This window comes from Rana temporaria, chromosome 10 (assembly GCF_905171775.1).
Source record: "Rana temporaria chromosome 10, aRanTem1.1, whole genome shotgun sequence".
Lineage (NCBI taxonomy): Eukaryota > Metazoa > Chordata > Amphibia > Anura > Ranidae > Rana > Rana temporaria.
Genome location: NC_053498.1, coordinates 79,438,584 through 79,463,603, shown reverse-complemented (window position 1 = coordinate 79,463,603; position 25,020 = coordinate 79,438,584). Strand labels below are relative to the sequence as shown.

The following is a 25,020-nucleotide window of genomic DNA, read 5'->3' as shown; positions in this document are numbered from 1 at the left end:
AAGCCAAGTATGTTTGAACAAGACACCTTTTAAGTTCTTTACTCTCCTACCTCTCTGTCATTCTCACCATTTGAAGCCCACTGTATATGTCTATTTTCTACTTAATCTGATGGCAACACCCTTGATCTTGTATTATTCACATGCTTGCCCTTCTCACTACACATAGAATCAAGCCCAGACCTCTACAACCTTGGCAAACAGATGACACCAAAAGTCTCAAAAAACATAGCTTTACTCTTGAACATCTGTGGCATAAGTTTAAATCTCAGAAAAACTTCAACCAATATAAATCTGCCCTGCAAAAAGACAATTCTTGCTTCTTCACTGCCAAACAAACTATTTTATCACTCTCATTACCACCCTCTCATCCAGTTCCTGTCAACGCTTCCCTACCTTTAACTCTTCATCCTTCACCCACTAACTCACTCACTGCCCAGGAAATCACGAATCACTTAAAAAATAAGATTACCATATTTTTCCCTCCAAAAGACGCACCTGACCATAAGAACCACCTAGGTTTTAGAGGAGGAAAATATGAAAAAAAAATCTGAACCAAATGGTGGACTAAAATATTTAATAAAATATAACCAAATAATATTTCTACACTGACATCCAATGTAAGGGGGCACCCTACACTGATCCCCAATGTAACTGGGACATTTACACTGACCCCAACACAACAGGAGCATTTAGATCAAGCACCAATGTAATTGAGACATTTACACTGACTAGCCATAAAACAGGTGTATTTACAGTAAACCGCCATCTCTCTACTAATCTCTGCATTCTTATCTCCCTCTCAGTACAACTTTGCCCCTCTAACTCATCATCTGCTAACCTCTATCCCCCAAATCCCTACTCTGCTAACCTCTGCACTCCAACCCTTCCTTCCCATTCAACTCTGCACCTCTGTACACCACCTCTGCACCTCAAGCCCCCCTTTTTGATTACCTCTACATGCCTCCTATGCTCACCTGTATGCTGTTTACATGCTCTAGGTGGGCGGCATGCAGAGGATGGGGCGTGATTTGTGAATGTCAATGTTAATTAAAAGAGCAATGCCTTTTGTTTCTCTCCCTATAGCAGCTGAAGGCAGGGGAGAAACAGGATTTAGCTGGGGCAGAGAGATGCACAGGGCATCATTCTGCCACCAAAACAATCCCCCTATTAGTGGCTCTGCTGGTCAGTATTCGCTCCATAAGACGCACAGACATTTCCCCCCACTTTTTGGGGGGGACAAAGTGCGTCTTATGGAGCAAAAAATACAGTAATACAATTTGTGATGAGATCTCCACTTTCCAGATACCTCTCCCACCTAACATCCATGCCCACATACACTGAGTACTTCAAACCCTTTACGATAGGTGAGGTTGCTACCACCCCACCTAATCAACTGACCTCTGGACCCGGTTCCCTCTCAAATACTATGGTCACCCTCTGACTATCGTATACTCTCTAACTCACATCTTCAATCTACCCCTGTCTTCTGGCATCTTCTCCAACTCTTCAAAACATGCAATAGTCTCCCCCATACTTAAAAAGCCCTCATTGGTCCCCGCCAATCTTAACAACCTATGCCCAATCTCCTTGCTCCCCTTTTCCTCCAAACTCCTTGAACGTCTGGTCTACAACTGACTCAGTCACCACCTCACTGAGAATAACCTTATTGAACCCCTTCAGTCTGGATTTTGCCCTCAGCACTCCATAGAAACTGCTCTTCTAAAGCTCACAAACAATTTACTAACAGCTAAACCAATGGACACTATTCTGCAAACCACCTCCTCCTTAATAGACTTTGGTCTCCATGACTGTACTCTTCAATAGTTTTCATCATACCTATCCCACTGCACCTTTAGTGTCACATACAATTACACTTCCTACTCGTCTCTTCCTTTTTCCATCAGGGTCCCACAAGGTTCTGTTCTTGGACCTTTTAGATTCTCGATCTACACCTCCCTGGGTCAGCTCATAGACTTCCATGGCTTTCAATACCACTTCTATGGTGACGAAACCCAAATCGATCTTTCTACCCCTCAGCTCACGCCATCAGTATCCTCATACATCACTAATTTACTAATAGACATGTCAGTCTGGGTGTCACACCACTTCCTCAAACCCAATCTATCCAAAACTGAGCTCATTATATTTCCTCCCCCTTCCTAACCAGTGACACTACAAAGCTTCTAATTTACTCCCTGGTTATCTCTTACTTCGACTACTGTAACTCACTCATCACTGGATTACCTTTACATAGACATCCCCCCCTTCATCCATCATGGTTGCTGCCTGACTCATTCATCTAAACAAACATTCAGTTTATGATACCCTTCTCTGCTAATCCCTCCACCGGCATTCGCTCACAAATGAATTAAATAAAAAATATTAACAATTTACAAAGCCTTACACAACCTTGTCCCCAGTAACATCACTAACCTAGTCTCAAAACACCAATCAAATTGTTCTCTTCATTCTTTCCAAGACCTCCTGCTCTCTAGTCCTATGGAACTCCCTACATCAATCTGCTTGACTTTCTCCCACTAAAATCCCTAAAAAATCCCTAAAAACCCTTCTGTTCAGAGAAGCCTATCCTGCCTCCCCCTAACAACTGTACTTTCACTTTCTCCATCAGCTCATCTCCCACAGTCATTATCATTTGTATCTCTTGACCTCCCCTTTTAGATTATAAGCTCTAACGAGCAGGGCCCTCTGATTTCTCCTGTATTGAATTGTATTGTAACTGTACTGTCTGCCCTCATGATTTAAAGCACTGCACAAACTGTTGGTGCTATAAATCCTTTATAATAATAAAAATAATAATAATAATATTAAAATCCTGTTGATTAAAGCCAATAAATCTTTTTTGTCCACCTTCTGCAGGGGCAATGCAAAACAGTTCACATAACTCTAATGGAAGGTCAAGCATGGCTTCATCTTTCCTCTCAAAGCAGAAAAAAAATTGTACAGCTCTAGCCAAACACTTAATAACATTTGAATCCTGTAGTATTTTATAACCCTATTCCAAATACAGATATATTTTTCATCAACTTCTATAATAGTTTAGTTTCAATTTTTTTTATTCAGTAAAAAAGGATATAACAAAAGTACAAGACAATCAAATACCCATATAATATTCCTGACAGAAAACAACAACCATAAGAAACCAGGAAGGTTTTACATGCGTCACAATATACAGTATATATAATAACAAACATATAATAAATATAAAATACAAGGTGTATGTGGATGTAAGCATATCCTTACATCCATATACAGTATCACGTTTCTTCATCACATTTCTTCATCAAAAAAGGAGGCAAGAGACAAACTATAAATGCGGAAAACCCTCTTCAAAGCGTAGGTACCCCTTCTGATCTTCCTCCCAACTACAGTCTTTAGAGGGAAGATAGTACCGTTTCTAAAGGAGGTCATGCTGTCACTGGCAGCTCTCGCACGCATTCGCGGGAGTGATGTCATTGCGGCTCTGGCCAATCACAGTGCCGGAGTCGCGATACCTGGAAGTAACTCCGGGACAACATGTCATCAGCCAGTGCTGTGTAAGGCACCGCAGCGGGGGCTTCGATTCCAGGTGAGTATTACATAATGAGCTAGTATGCTATGCATACTAGCTCATTATGCCTTGCATGGTGGTTTTTATTTTTTATTTTTAAAGTGGGTTTACAACCACTTTAAAAGTTATTTTTGTAAATTAAACCATGTAAATTTATAGTAAAAATAGATCTAACGTATTGGTTTAAAATATACTGTATACATATAAAATCTATATATAAAAATTAATACCTTTGTGTAGAAATTATTTTACAATTGTGCAAAAATAGTGCAAAAGAGAAGCAAGAAATGAATCTCACAAACTTAAATCAGAGACACTGCATCCCCAAATGCCAGGATATGTGACTTTAAATAATTGCATAAATGCATGAGTGCATTGTTTAAATGTGCAAGTTAAAATGAGCATACATTATACAATACATTTAGTGCAACAAAACAGAGGTTGATGTGTCAACTCAAAACATGCAAAAAGTCCACTTCTGCAACAAATGTGAAGATATATAAAATCTTGTGATGCGTGGACTATATGTGGCAGAAATCCTAATGGTGGCCGTGCTCTTTCACCAACATGAACCCTATCTGCTTACCGGAACATTGGACCCCCAAAAATGTAAGAGGTCTAAAGGTAAACAGCCCAGAAATCACCCAGTCATATCACAACAAAAACAGAGAACTTTCTCTAGTCTCCAGAAGTGTGATAGTCAACTGCTGCAGGTTTTGGAACGATCCAAAGCCAGGTCATATCCTCAAAACATGTCCCAAAATACCACAAAGGAAAGAGGATTCATAGTGCATTATCATCAAGTAAAATTATACTCACAAAGGGAGATATTATAATCACATATAGCAATACGAAATGCTGCTTGTCCCAGCACGCATGCATGATGATGTCAGCGCTATAGCTCCCCCCCAAACCATTATAGTTTACCTTTAATTAAAATATACATAACCTTATCCTAGCTTCATGGGCACACTAAAGGGAACCCCATAGCAACCAGATTTCTGAATCCTTGGTCCTATCCAATGGTTCTCTAAGGGGAACACCTTGGGCCGGATTCAGATACCTCAGCGTATCTGTCCGGCCGGCGTAAAGTATCTCCAATACGTTACGCCGCTCTAACGTTGGGCGCGAGTTCTTTATTCAGAAAGAACTTGCGCCCTTAGTTACGGCAGCGTAACGTATGTGTTGCGGCGTAAGGCCGCGTAATTCAAATGGGGATGTAGGGGGCGTGTTGTATTCAAATTTGTGTTGACCCCGCGTTTTTTACGTTTTACTTGAACGGCGCATGCGCCGTCCGTAAAATATCCCAGTGTGCATTGCTCTAAATGACGTTGCAAGGACGTCATTGCTTTCGACGTGAACATAAATTACGTCCAGCCGTATTCGCGAATGACTTACGCAAACGACGTAAAATTTCAAAACTCGGCGTGGGAACGACGGCCATACTTAACATTAGCTACCCCTCATATAGCAGAGGTAACTATACACCGGAAAAAGCCGAACGCAAACAACGTAAAAAAAAAGCGCCGGGCGGTCGTTCGTTTCTGAATCGGCGTAAATCCTAATTTGCATATTCCTTGCGTAAAAATACGGAAGCGCCACCTAGCGGCCAGCCTGAAATTATCTATGCGTAACTGATTCTCTGAATCAGTCGCATAGATACGACCGGCCGAACTCAGAGATACGACGGTGTATCAGGATATTTACGTGATGAATATGATAATTAGGTAGATACGCCGATTCAGAAACGTACGTCCGCCCGGCGCATTTTTTTACGTCGTTTACGTTAGGCTTTTTTCGGCGTATATGAGGCATAGCCAATGTTAATTATGGACGTCGTTCCCGCGTCGAGTTTTGAAAATTTTACGTCGTTTGCGGAAGTCGTTCGCGAATAGGGCTGTACGTAAGTTACGTTCACGTCTAAAGCAATGATGACTTGCGGCGTAATTTCGAGCATACGCACTGGGATTTTTCACAAACGGCGCATGCGCCGTTCGTAAAATACGTCAAATACGTGGGGTCACAGAGAATTACCATAAAACACGCCCACATCATCCCCATTTGAATTACGCCGACACACATACGTTACGCCGCTGTAACTAAGGGCGCAAGTGCTTTCTGCATACGGAACTTGCGCCCTAAGTTACGGCGGCGTACCGTATCTGAGATACGTTACGCCACGCCGACAGATACTCCAATGTATCTGAATCCGGCCCTATGTGTTTTATGTTCCCAGTTTATAAGATGACCGCTTTCGAATATTTAGTAAAGAAAAGATTGGTCTTAACCAAGATGGTAGATATACATGAAAATAAGGGCAGAAATAGACTATTAAAGAGTACTTCCTGTCTGACTTCACATACTTTGAAAAAGTAAATTAGAAAAAACTATTTAGGAAACGACGTCAGATGTGACCTGTAACCAGAAATACCCTGTCAGCCACCTTGATTTTGGGCTTTATATGTTTTTTCCTGCATGTAAGCATATTGATGCAATAAATGTTTTGGAGACTATGCTGCACAAAGACCTGTTTTTTTATTTATTTTGCATGGCATTACTTACTATACTCTTAAGGAATATTGGGGATAAGAGAATAGTGGAGTTATGGTAATATACTAAGCTTGCTTATACAGCCTTTTCAAACAGTGGGTATATGGTCCTGTAATGTGCACCAATTCACGTACGGATGCATGGAGGTGTAGAGGTTCCACATATGGGATGTCGATGGTTTCTTTATGCACTAAAGAGTTTTTACTTAAAATGTGAGTATTGCGATTTGTGGAATGTTATTGTTACAAGCAGGCAATATTACACAATTTTAGATTTTATTTTTTTGGGTATCTTTAACACTGATTGTGAACTTTGATGGGAAGAATGTGTGATATGTCGGCTGAAATGTTTGCATTTGGTAGAAGTAGATGGGACAAAGTGGAGTGAATAACACTAAAGCCTCGTACACACGGTCGGACATCCGACAAACTTTCCCTTGGATTTTTGTCCGAAGTGAGTTGTCTGGTCACACCCACACCCACGCTCTGACTTTTCTTCAAACTTTTCTAAAACTTTCCCAACTTCACGTGTCTTTTCTGCTCTTTATCGCCACCCTTTGGTTAACTTCTGCTATTGTTGGTTGATTTTAACATTGGTTCTGGAAATGCGTGTTTGTACTTCGGACAAAAGTCTGATGGCTTTGCTGTACACACGGTTGGACTAGGCACCATCGGACTTTTGTTGTTGTAAAGTTTGTCCGTTTTCAGACCGAACTTTTTGTCTGTCGAAACCCGAAAAAGTTGGTCCGATGGAGCGTACACACAGTCGGACAAATGTGAAAACTTGCAGATTTTGAAGTTTGTTGGACGAAAGTCCGACCGTGTGTACGGCCTTAAAAGCACTGGGTGATTGTTGGCACTAAAACAATTACATAATGTGAGCACAACAATATTTTGTTGAGGATTGTGAAGCCATTAAAGCATGCTACACTATATAGTGGACGGTGAAGAAATAAGGAGAAGAAACACTTGACTGATTGATTCATCAGGCTTCATTTGACCCATAAATGGGCCTTTAGATCTGGTGAAAGTTTATAAAACCCTACAGACTTTGATCTTGGATTTATACATTTTAGTGCTGGTTCAGATTTGTATTTAAATATGCTTTGTTATTGGTGTGAATTATTACATTCAGTTTAAAGTAATCTTGAACTCACATCTTGGATCCAGCTTTGGAAAAAAGCTTGAACTTACATTATTATTATAATGCCATTACTATGCCATTTTGTTAGAAATTCTGACTTTTTTTCCAATGTTCCATAAGCTTGTTACCAATACATAAAAACAAATACTTCCCTTTTGTGATAAGTATAGTAACTAGGGTAAGTTATCTGCTATTTTAATAAAATTTGTAACACATAAGGTATCATGTTGTATAATTATTGCAAACAAGCAAATTAAACAAACAAATAATAAAATCAACATAATGCATGTGTACCTGGTGCATTGTCAGATGGCCACCTTACCTGCTGGATCCAGCTGAAAATTAATAAAAAAAAGAATGTGCTACTATTTAAAGATATTACAATATTCTACAGGATTCTCAAAGTTGGTGCCATAAACATTAAAAAGTTATCCCTGAGATTTAAAACTGAACATAAAGGTCCTTATATGTTTATGCAACCCTGACTTACTATAAGAATTGTTAGCAACCATAAGAGATCCCTCATGATCGCTTCCCTGTATTTTTGGCCAGTTTCAAGAAACTGGTTCATGGAATGCACTGATGGTCTGACTGAACAATCTGGAGAACACTATGTACACATCATTCACGTGTCCCTGGTGGTCAAGACCAGATAATTGAAAATTGCTTTAGTCTTAGGTTCAAAACAGGAAGAACAATTACCCTACAATCTAAATTCACAATGGTATGCGCTATACCCTTTCCAACTAATAGCCACCATATTAGCATATCACATTTTTTGTACACTGCTTATTGGAATCACACAGCACATACCAAATGCATGTATTATCTCTGTATTATAAAACCAGTTAGTACTAATGAACTTTTGGTCTTTATTTCTTAGAACAAATGCTACTTTGAAGTATATATATAAAGGCATTTTTTTTTTAGATGTGGATAGAGTAGTGAGAGGTTGGAACCACTGTCAGGGTTTTATTGCTTTCTGTGTTCCCTATATGGAGATACACTCTCTCTAATTGTCCTAACCACCAATGTCACAGAAATGAAAGTGGTAAATCCAAATTTCTGAATTGCCACAAGAACAACGGTCTTCGGATGGGGACACTTTTTCCCATGACAACCATCTCAGAGGGGATTTATGTCACATTGGAAAGCTATCCTCCTATTACCTGTTGAGTCTACAAGACAGGGAGTAAATGGAAATCTCTTTAATGATACACAGAAAAAAAAAACTGACAGTAGGGGTTTATCCTTCCTCCAAAATGAAAAATGTAATTTTAGCCTTAAATATATTTTAAGTCCTGGACTTATTTTCTAGAAACGAAAATGTTTTGTGTACAACATGTCCAACATGTTGGTAACAGATATTAAAGCTAAGTTTAAAGCCTCGTACACACGATCAGTCCATCCGATGAGAATGGTCTGAAAGACCGTTGTCATCGGTTAACCGATGAAGCTGACTGATGGTCCGTCGCGCCCATACACCATCAGTTAAATAACCGATCGTGTCAGAACGCGGTGACGTAAAACACAACGACGTGCTGAAAAAAATGAAATTCAATGCTTCCAAGCATGCGTCGACTTGATTCTGAGCATGCCTGGATTTTTAACCGATGGTCGTGCCTACTAATGATCGGTTTTGACCTATCGGTTAGGAATCCATCGGTTAAATTTAAAGCAAGTTGGCTTTTTTTAAACCGATGGTTAAATTACCTATGGGGCCCACACACGATCGGTTTTGATCGATGAAAACGGTTCATCAGACCGTTGTCCTTTGGTAACCTATCGTGTGTACGAGGCCTAAGACTGCATAACTGCTATACTTTACCCACCTGAAAGAGCTAATGAGGTAATGAGAAGAATATATGACTTCTTGGCCATTTTTCAGAGAATATGAATGATAACACAAAAACTTTTCTTTCACTCATGGTTAGTGTTTGGCTGAAGCCATTTGTTATCAATCAACTGTGTTTATCATATGAAAACAGAAACAAGCCAAATGACCTTGATCAAAAGTCTACATACCCCCGTTCTTAATACCGTGTATTTCCCCCTTTAACATCAATGACAGCTTGAAGTATTTTGTGGTATTTGTGAATGAGGCTCTTTATCGTCTCAGATGGTAAAGCTGCCCATTGCATGAACTGCACGTTTGATATCTTCCCAGAGTCGCTCAATGATATTGGAGGTCAGGAGACTGAGATGGCCACTCCAGAACCCTGCTGTAGCCAATGACAGGCCGACTTGGCCTTGTGTTTTGTATCATTGCCATGTTGGAATGTCCAAGTACATTCCATGTGCAGCTTCCTGGCTGATGAATGCAAATGTTCCTCCAGTATTTTTTGATAACATACTGCATTTACCTGTGCCAAATTTCCTGTGCCTTTTGTAGCTCACACATCCCTAAAACATCAGCGATTCACCACCGTGTTTCACAGTAGGAATGGTGTATCTTTCATCATAGGCCTTGTTAACTCCTCTCCAAATGAAGTGTTTATGGTTGTGGCCAAAAAGCAAAATTTTGGTCTCATCACTCCAAATGACTTTGTGCCAGAAGGTTTGAGGCTTGTCTCTGTGCTGCTTGGCGTATTGTAAGCGGGATACTTTGTGGCATTTGCGTAGTAATGGCTTTCTTCTGGCGACTTGACCATGCAGCCCATCTTTATTCAAGTGCCTCCTTATTGTGCATCTTGCACACCATATGTTTTCAGAGAGTCCTGTATTTCACTTGAAGTTATTTGTGGGTTTTTCTTTGCATCCCAAACAATTTTCTTGGCAGCTGTGGCTGAAATTTTAGTTGGTCTACCTGACCGTGGTTTGGTTTCACCAGAACCCCTCATTTTCAACTTCTTGATTAGAGTTTGAAGACTACTGATTGGTATTCCTAATTCCATGGATATCTTTTTATATCCCTTTCCTGTTTTATACAGTTCAACTACCTTTACCCGCTGATCCTTTGACAATTCCTTTGCTTTCCCCATGACTCAGAATCCAGAAACGTCAGTGCAGCACTGGATGAAAGATGCAAGGGTCTGTCAGGAGTCCAGAAACTCATTGACCTTTTATACACACACACTAATTAAAAGCAAACAGGTCACAGGTGAGGATGGTTACCTTTAATAGCCATTCAAACCCCTTTGTGTCAACTTGTGTGCATGTTATCAGGCCAAAATCACCAGGGTATGTAAACTTTTGATCAGGGTAGTTTTGTAGTTTCTGTTGCCATTATGATTTAAAAAGAGTAAATACAGTTGATTGATAATAAATGGCTCCAGCCAAACACTAACCACGAGTGGAAGAAACGTTTTTGTGTTATCATTTATATTCTCTGAAAAATGGCCAAGAAATCATAAATTCTGCAAGGGTATGTAAACTTATGAGCACAACTGTGTGTCAATGGAACAGTCCTAAAGGAACTGAAAACTCTCGTAAATGGCTGTCTGTGCTTTGTAAGACTGTAGCTACTCTTTTTTGCTCCTAGTCCTGTTGCATATTACTTTTCTGCATACTTTCTTGCCATTTCTCCCTCCAGCTGATCTCTTTATGCCTTCATTCTGTTTTATTTTGTTACCCTTTTGCAATTTTAACTTCCTTTTCATTTTTTGTATTGCACCCTTCCTGTGAAACATGCCCCTCGTAACCAGCACCTCATTTGCCCAGGAGCTTGTCATACTCCAAACCTGGAAATTGCCAGTTCCTCTATTGAAATCTCGTGTGTGTACCTTATATATGGCACACCAGCAATCCCACTGCTCAACCTATCTGCAGAAGGTTACTTCAGCAATAATTTATCATGTGTTTTATACGGCCTGCTTTGCCCTTGTGGGCTATTATATGCGGGTAAGACCTCCAGATGCCTTTAAACCAGATTTGGGGAGCATACACGCAGTATCCTTACAGTGGATGTAAACCCACTCTCATCCTTTCTAAACTACTGCAATAGTGCTGATCTATAAGGATATACATGCCTCCTGCATGTATCCTTACCAGTCAAATGTCTCCCCTCTGTCTGTTATAAGAACTGAAAAACTGCAGATTCCGTGGGTGGATCTGTTGTCTGGAGCTCTGTGGGTGGAGTTGTGATGTCAGTAGACTCCCCTCCCTCCTCCACACTCCCCTTGTCAACATGCATTTTTCCTATGTATTCCTTACACTGAATCCTGCTATGATCACTAACATCCAGTCAAAATCAAGAAAAGTAACCACATGACTTCAGAAAAGGAGTGGGGGGTGGGAATTAAAAAATAATGCCTGTCTCCAGGCTAGTGCATGAGATATGTAAATAACCTGTCACTCACAGCAAGGGGGCGGAACGGACTAAGGTTTTTCTCTGTAAGTCCGTTTTATTTCACTGAAAAATAAAAAAGGATTGCTCAGAGCTGGATTAACTCTGTGTGGTAAGACTGGGCACAGATGATAGGAAATCTTATACTGTACATTGTGACATAAAAAAAAATACAAATCGGGTTTACATCCACTTTAAGGCAAGAGGTAAACAGTCTCTTCCCCAATGTTTACAAGAGCATGGAAAGAACCCGTTGGACTCAGTAGTCTGATTATTGTGGTCTCATGAGGTGGGTGTTTTTACTCTTATGGTGAGAGTTTTTTTTTAGCTCCCTCTTGTGTGTCATCTTCTGATATTTTGGGAGCTTTCCTATATTTATACTCTTATGTTTTAGTAAGTTCTAGAGGTTTGTAGTATACCTTTTGAGGCACAGTGCACATTAGGAGGTTGATTTTGACTAGCGCACCTAGCTTTTTTTATTAACATTACTGTTAGTATATTGCGTTAGATATTACTACCTGCAGTATATACATACATAGTCATACATTCAATCATTATGTGGGTAGTTACTGTAGGTAGTCTTTATGCTAGGGATTAATTCTACTAAGGAAATGTGCACGTCTGTATATGCATATATTATATTTCATTATGTTTTATTGCTGTTTCTTGTATTGATTTATTGATTCATTAATTATTTTCATAATTTTTTTAGTAAAGGGCTTTGTCTTTGATTTAGTAGTTTGGACCTTATGGGGGTAAATTCTGGACACTGACATTGACATGGAGTGTTATGCCTTTTTATTGTCTGCCTTTTAGAGGTTCTTTTTGCCACTGTTCATCTTTAGACTACCTGTTGATCGGCTCCAGGGAAATGGCTCATCATCTGGTAGCTACCAAGGAAGTGCATGGCATTTAATTTAAATTTGGCTACATTGTTGTTTTTTTTATTTTTCTGCATTGTGTAATTTTTCATGCCAGGGTACATTTGTGTCATTGTTTGCAGTGTGCCTGTATGCCCTGTGTCTGGTTGGCTCTGTGAATGTTGTTGTTCGGGGTTCACACAATGACAACAGCTCTGAATGATGTATGAGCGCTTGGCACGTCTCCTACTACAGTGATCCTGGGAGCTATCATTGACAGGTATGCGTTCCACTAGTTCAGGGACTTCCAGCTTCCTGCTCAGCATGCGTTCCATCAGCGGGCGCACTCTGCTTTCACCAGCAGCCATTTGATTGGAACAGTGCTTCCTGGCCAGGACTTTTGCAGATCACCTTTGCATTTTCGCCATCTACGGGGGGAGCTTCACCTAGGTTTCTTTAAAAAGGTTTCTTACCTTAATGCAGAGAATGCCTTTACCTTTACAACCACTTTTAATATTAAAGTGAATCAGCTATACATTCTAAATTGTTAAGACTAGCTGTTTAGTCAATGAGCAGGTACCACAAGGTAGATGCTATTACTGTATACCAGCTGTCCAGAAAAGCATCCTTGGTGTGCTGTCTGAGATTGCTTTAATTTTTCTTGTGAAATCTTGACTTCTCTGTTCCCAAGCCCCACACACCTATCAGCCTAGTGACCAATGGGAGTTCTCTCTTGTCCAGTAAGGAAGCTCTCACTAGACAGGGGGCCAGAGACAGAGTTTAGTACCAAGAGTTAGGACTTAAGCCTAAAGTGGAGGCCTAGCTGGCAAACTGACAGCAGTCTCTGAGAGGCGTAAAGCTACTTGCCACTATGCAGCACTTTTAGTTGAAAATATTTTGAATGGATAACAGGTTTATTTAATAAAAACATATATACTAGTTTTAACCCTCTGACAGAGCCTAAGGGGTGCTTTTAATTTCAACCATTACATCCAGCATCAGCAAAGTGCATATGAGAAACTCAGCTTTTTTCAGTGCTGCCAACTAAGATTCCCATAGTAATTTATGAAACGAACAAGGTGACACGTTTCTAAGTTTCTCACTGTGAGTTTTGGCTAATGTGTCTCATTAGTGTAAAACAGCATGCGTCTTAAGTTAAGTCAACCATACTAAGAAGTAATTCCACAAAAAAAGTTCTTCATTATCTCTGACATCTTTAACCATTAAAAAGTGCTATCTATGCCATGTTTAACTAAAGAAAGGGTATCTATACATTTTTCTGCAAATTATGCAAATTTACATTTACCTGCGCATATTAATATTATTATACTGTACAGGATTTATATAGTGTTGACTTTTATACAAAATAAAAAAAGATTGTTTAGTTAAAATACAATTCAATAAAGGAGGATTAGGAAGATCCTGCTCGTGAGAGATTGCAAGCTAAAGAAAGGGGAGTTATTTTCTTTTAAGTATTTTGCATGGATAACTACTCAACCAGAATGATACATGGTCAGATATTAAGAAGTGACGATGTATGGTTATCATACAATGCAGTCTCAACATTCAACTCAAAAACTCAAATAGGTCTCAACAATTACATCTGGATATGCATGTCTGAATTGTAAAAGTAGTTCACAGTTAAATGAGCACAAACAATAATATGATCATTTATGGTACCTCCTGAAATCCTATCCTGGTATATTGCAGAATCTTGAGATCGTAGTTTGACCTTTGACCCTTGCTATTGAATTCCACATGTCCGGTAAGACCTTCCAACTCTACCTGTGCAAGAGAAAGCTAATCACAGAAAGCCACAAGCAACTTGAATTCTTCAGTTTATAAGTTATATTAACCAATAACATGTATTTCAAAATCTGTACAATATAGTATATGTAATAAATAGTATAACAGTGTTAATTTTGTAGACAAAAAAAAATTGTCACAATTTTTGTCAGCTGCATGTCTTCGGTGATGAAAAGTAAATGAAAATCAATTACAATTTTTGTCAACGTATGAAAACTGAATGAAAATGTAAGGGAGGGATGTTTACCCACCTGAACTTCCTCTTTTCTTGGAGCTCCGTCTGTCTGTTAAAGCCCCAGCCCCCTGGCAAACTGTATTGACTGAAAGATGCAGGCTCCCTCTGTCTGCCTTCTGCTTGGGAGTTTTGGAAGAATGCCCTGCAAACCACTTGGTCAATGCTTCCCCTCCCAGCAAGGTAGCAGTGCTTATCACTGTGTAAAACAACAGCCTCCCCAGACTAGTTCTATGTCCTGTGTAGTCCCTCACTCCCATGCTATATTAGGTGTTTACTGAAGATTAAAAAAACACCAAAAACGCTGAAGTCCAGAAAATCAATGAAAGCAATAAGCTGATTCCAGAATCAGAATCCGTCAATAGAGTATATGTATGGAAACCAACCATTGAGATCCTAATAGTAGAGTGTAACATAGGTGCTCCATCAACCAGCAAGAATACTGACAGCTAAAAATACCAGAGTAAGGCCCCTTTCACACTGAGGAGTTTTTCAGGCGGTACAGCGCTAAAAATAGCGCCTAAATACCGCCTGAAAAACTCCTGCCCAGCCTTCTCAATGTGAAAGCCCGAGGGCTTTCACACTGAGGCAATGGGCTGGCAGGAGAGAAAAAAATCTCCTGCAAGCAACATCTTTGGAGCAGTGAGAGGAGCGGTATGTATACCTTCACCGCTCCTTCCCATTTAAAACAATGGGAAACCGCGGTAATACTGCCTGCAATGCGCCTATGCAGAGGCGCATTGCGGGCGGTATTAACCCTTTATCCCGCGGCGATTCCGACGGTATAGCGCCGCTATTTTTCGCAGCGCTATACTGCCACCGCACCTCCACTGCCCCGTGTGAAAGGGGCCTAAAAGAGAGAGAGCACCAGCTTCAGTGTTACATCATTTATTAAAAAAGATATAGACAAATGTATGTAGTACACTGACATTGTGTTGATAAAAACATGTGCATCCATAGAGGCTGTGGTTGCTCTCCTGAGTCCAGAAATTCAAGCTGGATGTAAAGCGAACTGACAGTCTCTGTCTGAATAGTCCACGAGCAGCCGCCAACAAACTGCACAAGAGCCGCCTGCTCTCAGCAAGGATCCTGGAAAGCAGAGAGCTCTGCATAGGCGCATTGCCGGCGGTATTAACCCTTTATCAGCTGCTAGCGGGGGTTAATACCGCACCGCTAGTGGCTGAATCCCCCGGCAATTCTGACGGTATAGCGCCGCTATTTTTAGCAGCGCTATACCGCCACCACACCTCCACTGCCCCGTGTGAAAGGGGCCTAAAAGAGAGAGAGCACCAGCCCCAGTGTTACATCATTTATTAAAAAAGATATAGACAAATGTATATAGTACACTGACATTGTGTTGATAAAAACATGTGCATCCATAGAGTCTGTGGTTGCTCTCCCGAGTCCAGAAATCCAAGCTGGATATAAAGCGAACTGACAGTCTCTGTCTGAATAGTCCACGAGCAGCCGCCAACAAACTGCACAAGAGCTGCCCGCTCTCAGCAAGGATCTTGGAAAGCAGAGAGACTTCACACAAGGACACGTGCATGTGATCCTCAGAAGCCAGCTGATAAATGATGCTTGATGGTTGCAAATACTATCGCATTTCAGAGGGCAGCCTCCTTCTTCAGGTCTACCATGTGGTCTCATAGGAGCACTTAAATAGTGTTTGTCATAAGGTTGTTACCCATTATGTACCATTCAATAAAAAATCACTGAGAAAAGCGATTGTCTATTGAATGGTACATAATGGGTAACAACTTTATGACGACCATTATTTAAGTGCTCCTATGAGACCACATGGTAGACCCGAAGAAGGAGGCCACACCCTCTGAAATGCATAGTATTTGCAACCATCAAGCATCATTTATCAGCTGGCTTCTGAGGAGCACGTGCACGTGTCCTTGTGTTGAGTCTCTTATTCCAGGATCCTAGCTGAGAGCTGGCGCCTCTCGTGTGGTTTGTCTGCGGCTGCTCGTGGACTTTTCAGAATGAGACTGTCAGTTCGCTTCACATCCAGCTTGGATTTCTAGACTCAGGAGAGCAACCAAAGCCTATGGATGTGCTGGTTTTAATCAACACAATGTGAGTGTACTACATTCATTTGTTTATATATTTTTTAATAAACAGTGTCACACTAGGGCTGGTGCGCTCTCTCTTTTACTCTTGTCTATTAGATGTTTACTCCAGGAGTATATAACGAGTTTGGAAATTCTAGAGAAATGCTTAATAATGCATTACAATTTAACTAAACTCATTGGATTTTAGTCGACTACAATGTACTGGAGATTTTATTTGACTAAAAAAACAATTCAAATGACTAAAATACAATTAAAACTAAAATGGCATTTTAGTAAAAAGACTATGGGCTAGATTCAGGTAGGGGGGGCGTAATTTTGTGCGGGCGTAGCGTATCCTATTTACGCTACGCCTCCGCAACTTAGACGGGCAAGTGCAGTATTCACAAAGCTCTTGCTCCGTAAGTTGCAGCGGCGTAGCGTAAATCAGCCGACGTAAGTGTGCCAAATTCAAATTGAGAAGAGGTGGGCGTGTTTTATGCAAATAAAACATGACCCCACGTAAATGACGTCTTTAACGAACGGCGCATGCGCCGTTCGTGAAAGAATCCCGGTGCGCATGCTCGAAATTCCGGCGCAAATCGGCAATGCTTTCGACGTGGACGTAATTTATGCAAAGCGAACGACTTACGCAAACTACGGAAAAAATTCTAAATTCTAAACTACGGAAAAAATTCTAAACAACGTCCATACTTAACATTGCGTACGCCTCATAGAAGCAGGAGTAACGTTACGCTCGAAAAAGTTTTATGCAAACGACGTAAAAAATTCCGCCGGGCGCACGTACGTTTCTGAATCGGCGTATCCAGCGCATTTGCATATTCTACGCTGAAAGCGACGGAAGCGACACCTAGCGGCCAGCATAACTATGCAACTAAGATACCACGGCGTAAGAGACTTACGCCGCTCGTATCTTAGCCTAATTTAAGCGTATCTGGTTTCCAGAATACGCTTAAATTTACGCCGGCGTAGATTCAGAGTTACAACGGCGTATCTACTGATACGCCGGCGTAACTCTCTATGAATCTAGCCCTATGACTAAAACTAAATTAAAATTGTACGTCAAAATTAACACTGTAGTTTAATGTATAATAAATAACTATTGCCTTTTATTAATATGTCATATACATTGTAACCTTGACTACCAGCACCCAATTTACAATTCCGACAATCACAGGAAGAGTGGTTCTACACAGACTGGACAGGTAAACAGTTAGGTGAATACAAAAAGCATAAAAAGTCGGAGAATTCACCTGTCAGTTAATTTTGCATTAGGGTTGCACCGATAGCAATACTAGTATCAGTATCAGTGCTGATACCAATACTAGTATCAGTACTGATACCAAGCATTTGCACAAGTACTTGTTCTCATGCAAATGCTCCGATGCGTGACCTGATACTTGGCAATCAGGGATGATTGGTGCGGCGGTAGGGGAAGTTACAAGCACCGATCTTAGATTGCAATAAAACAGCTGACAGACGCCTCTCCATCTCTCCTCCCGCGGCTTTCAGCTGCTTTATTGAAAACTATATAGGGAGATCAGTGCTTGTAACTCCCCCCACCGCCGCACCAATCACCCCGGCTGTCCCCTGTGTCCACCTCCCATGCTCCGGTCCCCCTCTCTGTGCTCCTCTGGTTCTTCTCTAGTCCCCCTCTGTCCTCCGTGTTCCTCCGGTCCCCCTCTCTGTGCTCCTCCAGTTCTTCTCTAGTCCCCCTATGTGTCCTCCGTGCTCTTTAGGTCCCCTCTCTGTGCTCCTCCGATTCCCCTCTCTGTGCTTCTCGGGTTCTCCTCCAGTCCCCCTCCATGTCCTCCATTCCCCCTCCGTATCCTCTGTGCTCCTCTGGTCTCCCTCCATGTCCTCCGTGCTCCTTTTCTGAGTGATCACTGACTCTGTCCATTGATAACTGAGCATTGTAAACTGTGTTTACGATATTTCAGTTTGTGAATGGAGAGGAGCCTCTGTCTCCTGTCCATTCATCTTCAGTGCAGCTGAGGCTGCAGAGAAAGGGACTCGGGAAGCTGTGCTCTCAGTCCCTTTCTCTGTCAAGCCTCTTCAAGGCTTGACAAAGGAGTGCACATGCTCCACCAAAACCCGGCGCATGCTCCGAAACGCATCACACTGAACCCTAGGATCTGTGAAGTCAGCACCACTTAGCCGTCCTCGCCGCGCTGCGATCCATGCTGCATTTTATCTGCACACAGGACTTTCCATCAGACTTTCCCCTCTGACTTGTGATACCAGCAGGCTTTCCTTCCCGCCGCTGTAGCGCTCTTCTAGAGCTACCATACGGAGCCATGCTCCACCACGTACTGGTATCCCCAGTGGACCTCTTCCTCTGACTCCTGATCTTTCCACCTGCCACTGCTGCGCTCCCCTTGGATAATGGACACATCATTTATTTGTGAGTAGCCCATTAGGGGGGCATCTAAACATGATATAAAATATTACACTTAGTGGCTCTTTCCTGTCTCCCCCTCCATCTATAAAAAGGAAGATTTTTAATTATATGAAAATATCTACTCTGTCTTTTCCGCATATATTGCTCCTTTCTTTTTACTTACAGAATATATTTAAGGAATGAAAATCTCTCATCCTTACTCACCATTCTCAGGTAGTTCATAAGGCTAGTACCATGTTGCCATATTTGTGAGGACCCACATGACAGTGGTTTAACGCCAATTTCCTGACTTCGGTTTAACTCCTGCACCGCACTCACAACGCCATAAACAGCATCAAAGAGCAAAGCAGCGGAAAGCTGTAAAAAAGTGATTTATTTATGTAACAATGTAATTGAAAACTAATAAACACTTTTGAAGGACACCTATCATATCCGAAATCTGGGAGCAGCTACTGTTAACTTTTTTTTTTTAAATCTACAAGCTCCATAGTCCTCTTCCTTGTTTTAATTCATATCCTAATAAGTTATGGTCCAGAAACAATATATAGGCAAACAAGTCATTGCTCATGCCACTGCAGTAAAGAGGCAAGGAAAAGGATAAAATGTATCATTAAAAACAAGTTAGGATTAGCAGTTCCTATGGATGTATCCTGAGAGGTTCTATTAGAGCTGAGCCCTTTGGAAATGTGAAAAGAACCTAAAGAACAAGTCTACTTTTAGTAAAAACCCTCTTACACCACCCTCACTATCTTCCTAAAATAAAGTAACCTACCGTAGGAACACCTATCAAGCCGTTTACATACCTCAGCATGTCAGCCACTGTCACTCCTATTGTTTACAACTGCCAAGGCCGAACCCCACATCAGCAATGGTCATATCTGCACAGTCAGCCCTTTTGTGGCCATATTTTGGGTGCCTCTTGTCATACATTAAACTTTATGAGGGCTTAACACTCAGAACTGGTCAGCTCTGAAGAAGATTTTGACCTGAAATAGGTAAACAATGAAGGAGTCCATTACTGTCTTACTGAGGTAAGTAAGCAACTGGGTTGGGGTTTTCTAGGTTAGATGACTAGTTAGTGTGGACCAATAAAGTTCTTACCTGTAATGAAATTGTCCATTAATTATGATGTAAACCCACTGCAACTAAGCAGCTGGAAATAGATCCAGTTGACATTATTTATCACATCATATTCACATTCGTTTTGGAAAGTTATTGATCTGCATGTGTTAGATTGACAACCTTACAAAGAGTTTAATCAGTTTTGATCTATTTTGTTACATTACAGTCTTTAGTTCAATGATTTTTTAAATCTGAATTATATGTAATTGATCAGAACACAATAGTCTAAGTTGGTGAAGTAAATTTAGAAAAATATATACATAAAACTATTTTTCAGAAATAAAAAATTGATAATTAGCATGCGCGTATGTATTCAACCCCTTTGTTATGAAGCCCATAAAGAGCTCTGGTGCAACCAATTACCTTCAGAAGTCACATAATTAGTGAAATGATGTCCACCTGTGTGCAATCTAAGTGTCACATGATCTGTCATTACATATACAAACTTTTTTGAAAGGCCCCAGAGGCTGCAACACCTAAGCAAGAGGCACCACTAACCAAACACTGCCATGTAGTCCAAGTAACTCTCCAAACAAGTAAGGGACAATGTTGTTGAGAAGTACAAGTCAGGGTTAGGTTATACATTTTTTTTTCCAAATCTTTGATGATCCCTGAGAGCACAATCAAATCAATCATAACCAAATGGAAAGAACATGGCACAACAGCAAACCTGCCAAGAGACGGCTGCACGCCAAAACTCACGGACCGGGGAAGGAGGGCATTAACCAGAGAGGCAGCACAGATAAATAAGGTAACCCTGGAGGAGCTGCAGAGTTCCACAGAGGGAATGGAGTATCTGTACATAGGACGACAATAATCTGTACGCTCCATAGAGTTGGGCTTTATGACAGAGTGGCCAGAAGAAAGCTATTACTTTCAGCAGAAACAAACTGGCACGTTTTGAATTTGCGAAAAGGCATGTGGGAGACTCCCAAAATGTATAGAGAAAGGTGCTCTGGTCTGATGAGACTAAAATTTAACTTTTTGGCCATCAAAGAAAATGCTATGTCTGGCGCAAACCCAACACATCACATCACCCAAAGAACACCATTCCAACAGTGAAACATGGTGGTGGCAGCATCATGCTGTGGTGATGTTTTTCAGCTGTCAGGACTGGGAAACTGGTCAGAGTTGAGGGAAAGATGGATGCTGCTAAATACAGGGATATTCTTGAGCAAAACCTGAACCACTCTGTGTGTGATTTGAGGCTAGGATGGAGGTTCACCTTCCAGCAGGACAATGACCCCAAACACACTGCTAAAGCAACACTTGAGTGGTTTAAGGGGAAACATGTAAATGTATTGGAATGGCATAGTCAAAGCCCAGACCTCAATCCAATAGAAAATCTGTGGTCAGACTTAAAGATTGCTGTTCACAAGCGCAAACCATCCAACTTGAAGGAGCTGGAACAGTTTTGCAAGAAGGAATGGGCAAAAATACCAGTGGTAAGATGTGGCAAGCTCATAGAGACTTATCCAAAGCGACTTGGAGCTGTGATAGCCGCAAAAGGTGGTTCTACAAAGTATTGACTTTAGGGGGTGAATAGTTATGCACATTGGGGCAGATCCTCGTACAGCAGCGCATTTATGCGCCGGGCATAGCGTATCTAAGATACACTACGCCACCGTAACTTACTTTTTCTTTTTGAATTCGCGCCGTAAGGGAGCTGAATTCAAATGGATGTAATGGGGGCGTGTTTTATGTAAATACGTTGTGACCTGACGTAAACAACATTTTTTTTTAACTGTGCATGCGCCGTCCGTTGGGGTATCCCAGTGCGCATGCTCGATATTAACCCAGAACAAGCCAATGCTTCCGACGGTGACGTCATTCTACGCAAATCCCTATTCGCAAACGACGTAAAAATTAAAAATTTCTACGCGAGAACGACGGCCATACTTAACATTGAGTACGCCTCATAACAGCAGCTTTAACTATACACCGGAAAAAGCCGAACGCAAACGACGTAAAAAAATGTGCCGGACGGACGTTCGTGGATCGCGGTAACTAGCTAATTTGCATACTCAACGCGAAATTCAACAGAAATGCCACCTAGCGGCCGCCGAAAGATTGCAGCTTAGATCCGACGGCGTACTAAGACGTATGCCTGTCGGGTCTAGCTGAGATGCCGTCGTATCTTGTTTTGTGGATACAAAACAAAGATACGACGCGCAAAATTTGAAATTACGCGGCGTATCAAAAGATACGCCGGCGTAATACCTTTGTGGATCTGCCCCATTGACTTTTTCTGTTATTTTGTCCTATTTGTTGTTTGCTTCACAATAAAAAAGAAAAAAACATCTAGTTGTGGGCATGGTCTGTAAATTAAATGATGCAAATCCTTAAACAATCCATGTTAATTCCAGGTTGTGAGGCAACAAAACAACAATACTTTTGCAAGGCACTTTCTGCAATGCAGGCAGGTGAGCTGATGAATCAGAGAGTGTGAATTCTAGCAGAGATCGCCAGTGAAGTGCTGAGATCGCAGCTTCATAAACTGGCTGTTCCTGTGTCAGTCAAAGACAGCTTTTCAGTGTGCTGAGATCACCTCTCGAGAACATGTTCTCCACCGATCATCCCCCGATCATCTCTGTTTCATAAACCGTTAGTGGACTGTGATAAGCGGTGATCCTAGGGATCACCACTGTTCACAGTTATCATAAACGGACACCTCTGTGTGCATCTCAAGATTTCATTTTCAGTTTTAGTAGACTGTACTTTTAAATTTGTTAAAATATGTGCTTAAGACATGTAAACAGACATAAAGAATATTGGTCATGTAAGCAAGATAAGCAATGTTTTTGTATCTGCAAAATGTTATAAATATAGCAGTCCAGGCAACAAATGAAATCGTTCAGTGAATTTTATAAATCCATAATTTTCCACTCCCTCCTACTGAGCAATGCTAATAACACCAATAAATTCTGTGAAATGTGAAACTGTTTAAATTATACCCTTGCTATAATCCTTAAATCTCAATTTATTTGTAACAAAGATTGAATTACACACCGTTTCTTCTTGTTATATTATTTAATTCATAATAAGCCTCATAAATACATAACTACAGTATGCCTAACTGTTGTGTTTTATTATGCAGTAAATGAACAGGAGTGTGTACTCTAAAAAGAGTTCAGATTTACTGAAATTTGATAATGTTCACACAATAAATTGTGTGAAGATTCACTACCATTATCAAATTATGTGAAAAGAAAATCCCTGGGTTACTCATTTTACCTGCACATGATTGGATAATTGAAGTGAATATTCACATCATTTATTGTGTGAACATTCTCAAAGTAATATTTAACCACTTGCCGACTGGCTCTCGCCGATAAACGGCGGCAAAGTGGTTTGTTCCCACAAATCGGCGTATGGGTACGTCTGTACCTTTAAGGGCAATAGCTGTTGCAAGCGCGCCGCTCACATGCTGGCTGCACGGCAGTGAACCCGGCCATCTCACAATTGCGTGCACGAGAGCAGAACAGGGATTTGTGTGTCTAAACACACAAATCCCTGTTCTGTCAGGAGATAAGAGACATATAGTTTGTTCCCCAATCAGTCCTATCCCCTCACAGTTAGAACACACCTAGGGAACACATCTTTAACCCCTTGATCGCCCCCTAGTGTTACCCCTTTCATGCCAGTGACATTTACACAGTAATCAGTGCATTTTTTACAGCAGTGATCACTGCATAAATGTCAATGGTCCCAAAAATGTGTCTGCCAATGTTCTCAAATCTGCCAGAGCCTTCTTGGAAGTCTGGTCCGCAGACCAAACCTTAAGCCAATAAGGCGTTGCAGAACCACTGCAGATACTGAGGCTCTGGAGATCAAGGGAGCTGCATCCAGGGCTGCATCGCAGACATACTTGAAGCCCTGCACTAACTGGTCAGCCAGTTCCACGCAGCCTGGAGGAGCATGATGCTCTTCCAACTCCTGGTGCAATAGTCTTGCCCATTCAGTAAGTGTCTATGACACCAGTGCCATAGCCAAAATAGGCTACAAAGCTGAACCCAGCATAGAGAAAATGGAGCGACCTACCGCTTCGGACCTCCTGTCAGCAGGGTCCTTAAATGCAGGGGGTCCCTCAACCAGAATCTTGGTTGCCTTGTTCAACCAGGTTTCCAGGGGGTCCACAGCCGGGGGAAATGCCCGTTTTTTTAAAAGGCTCTCCTCAAAGGGTAACGGACCGCCATACGCTTAGGGACCGCAAAGGTCCTCTGCGATTGTTCCCATTCCTTGTCTATGAACATATCAAAAAAGGTCACACCTTAGCAGTGTGGGCCTGCTTGTGGGACCCCATCAGCAGATGTCCCGGCAGTATCCTCTAGCTTAAGAGTGTCCCGCACTGCGGTGATGATAAGAGCGCCAACCAGTGCCTTGTCTTGCGCTGACGGACCTGAAGTCCTCCTCACTGTCTGAAAGGTCCTAGTCCGCATCCTCTGATACCTCAGAACCAGGGCCCTGGGCTGCAGCTGGGCCCAAGTCACAGTCAGAGCTATCCCCAGAAGATGGCGGGAAGAGGGGGCGTTTTTTCCCCCTTTCGCCCACACACCGCTTCCACCCTGGCAACAAATGATTCCAGGACTGCCGACCAAGTGTCCACAGGGACTGCAGGTGCAGGGGCACCGGTTGTCACCACTGGAATGTCTGGGGAAGAAGCGCCAGCTTCTGAAGCCATGCTGACCCGCTCACCTGACGGCCCTCAGGGAATAAAGTCAAGGTACAAGTGCACAAAAAGAGAGAGACCCACCCTCCTTGCTGTACCCACCAAAAGGGATATCCCAGGGGACTCACCACCCTGACAAGACCGCTGCACAGCACTGCCAGTCCACTCTCCTTTACACTGTGTGTGTCTGAGTGTCTCTGAGGTAAAATTGCGCTGTTCGCGCCGTTCAGAAAGTCTCCCCAGCACTAGAGGCCAAAACCTGTTAAAAACCACACCAAGATGGCCACCGGCCGCCTCAGGAAAAAG

General features: G+C 41.7%; 1 protein-coding gene across 3 annotated transcripts in view; it reads right to left on the bottom strand.

Annotated features, from left to right (window-relative positions):
- GRIK4 (glutamate ionotropic receptor kainate type subunit 4) overlaps nucleotides 1–25,020 on the bottom strand; it is a 489,165-nt gene that overhangs the window by 80,719 nt on the left and 383,426 nt on the right. For all 3 annotated transcript variants that reach the window (XM_040325544.1, XM_040325543.1, XM_040325545.1), the window contains 2 exons: nucleotides 19,128–19,280; nucleotides 14,087–14,191 (listed from right to left, as the gene is read on the bottom strand). In XM_040325544.1, the coding sequence (XP_040181478.1) occupies nucleotides 14,087–14,191; nucleotides 19,128–19,280 (258 nt within the window). The remainder of the gene's footprint in view (nucleotides 1–14,086; nucleotides 14,192–19,127; nucleotides 19,281–25,020) is intronic.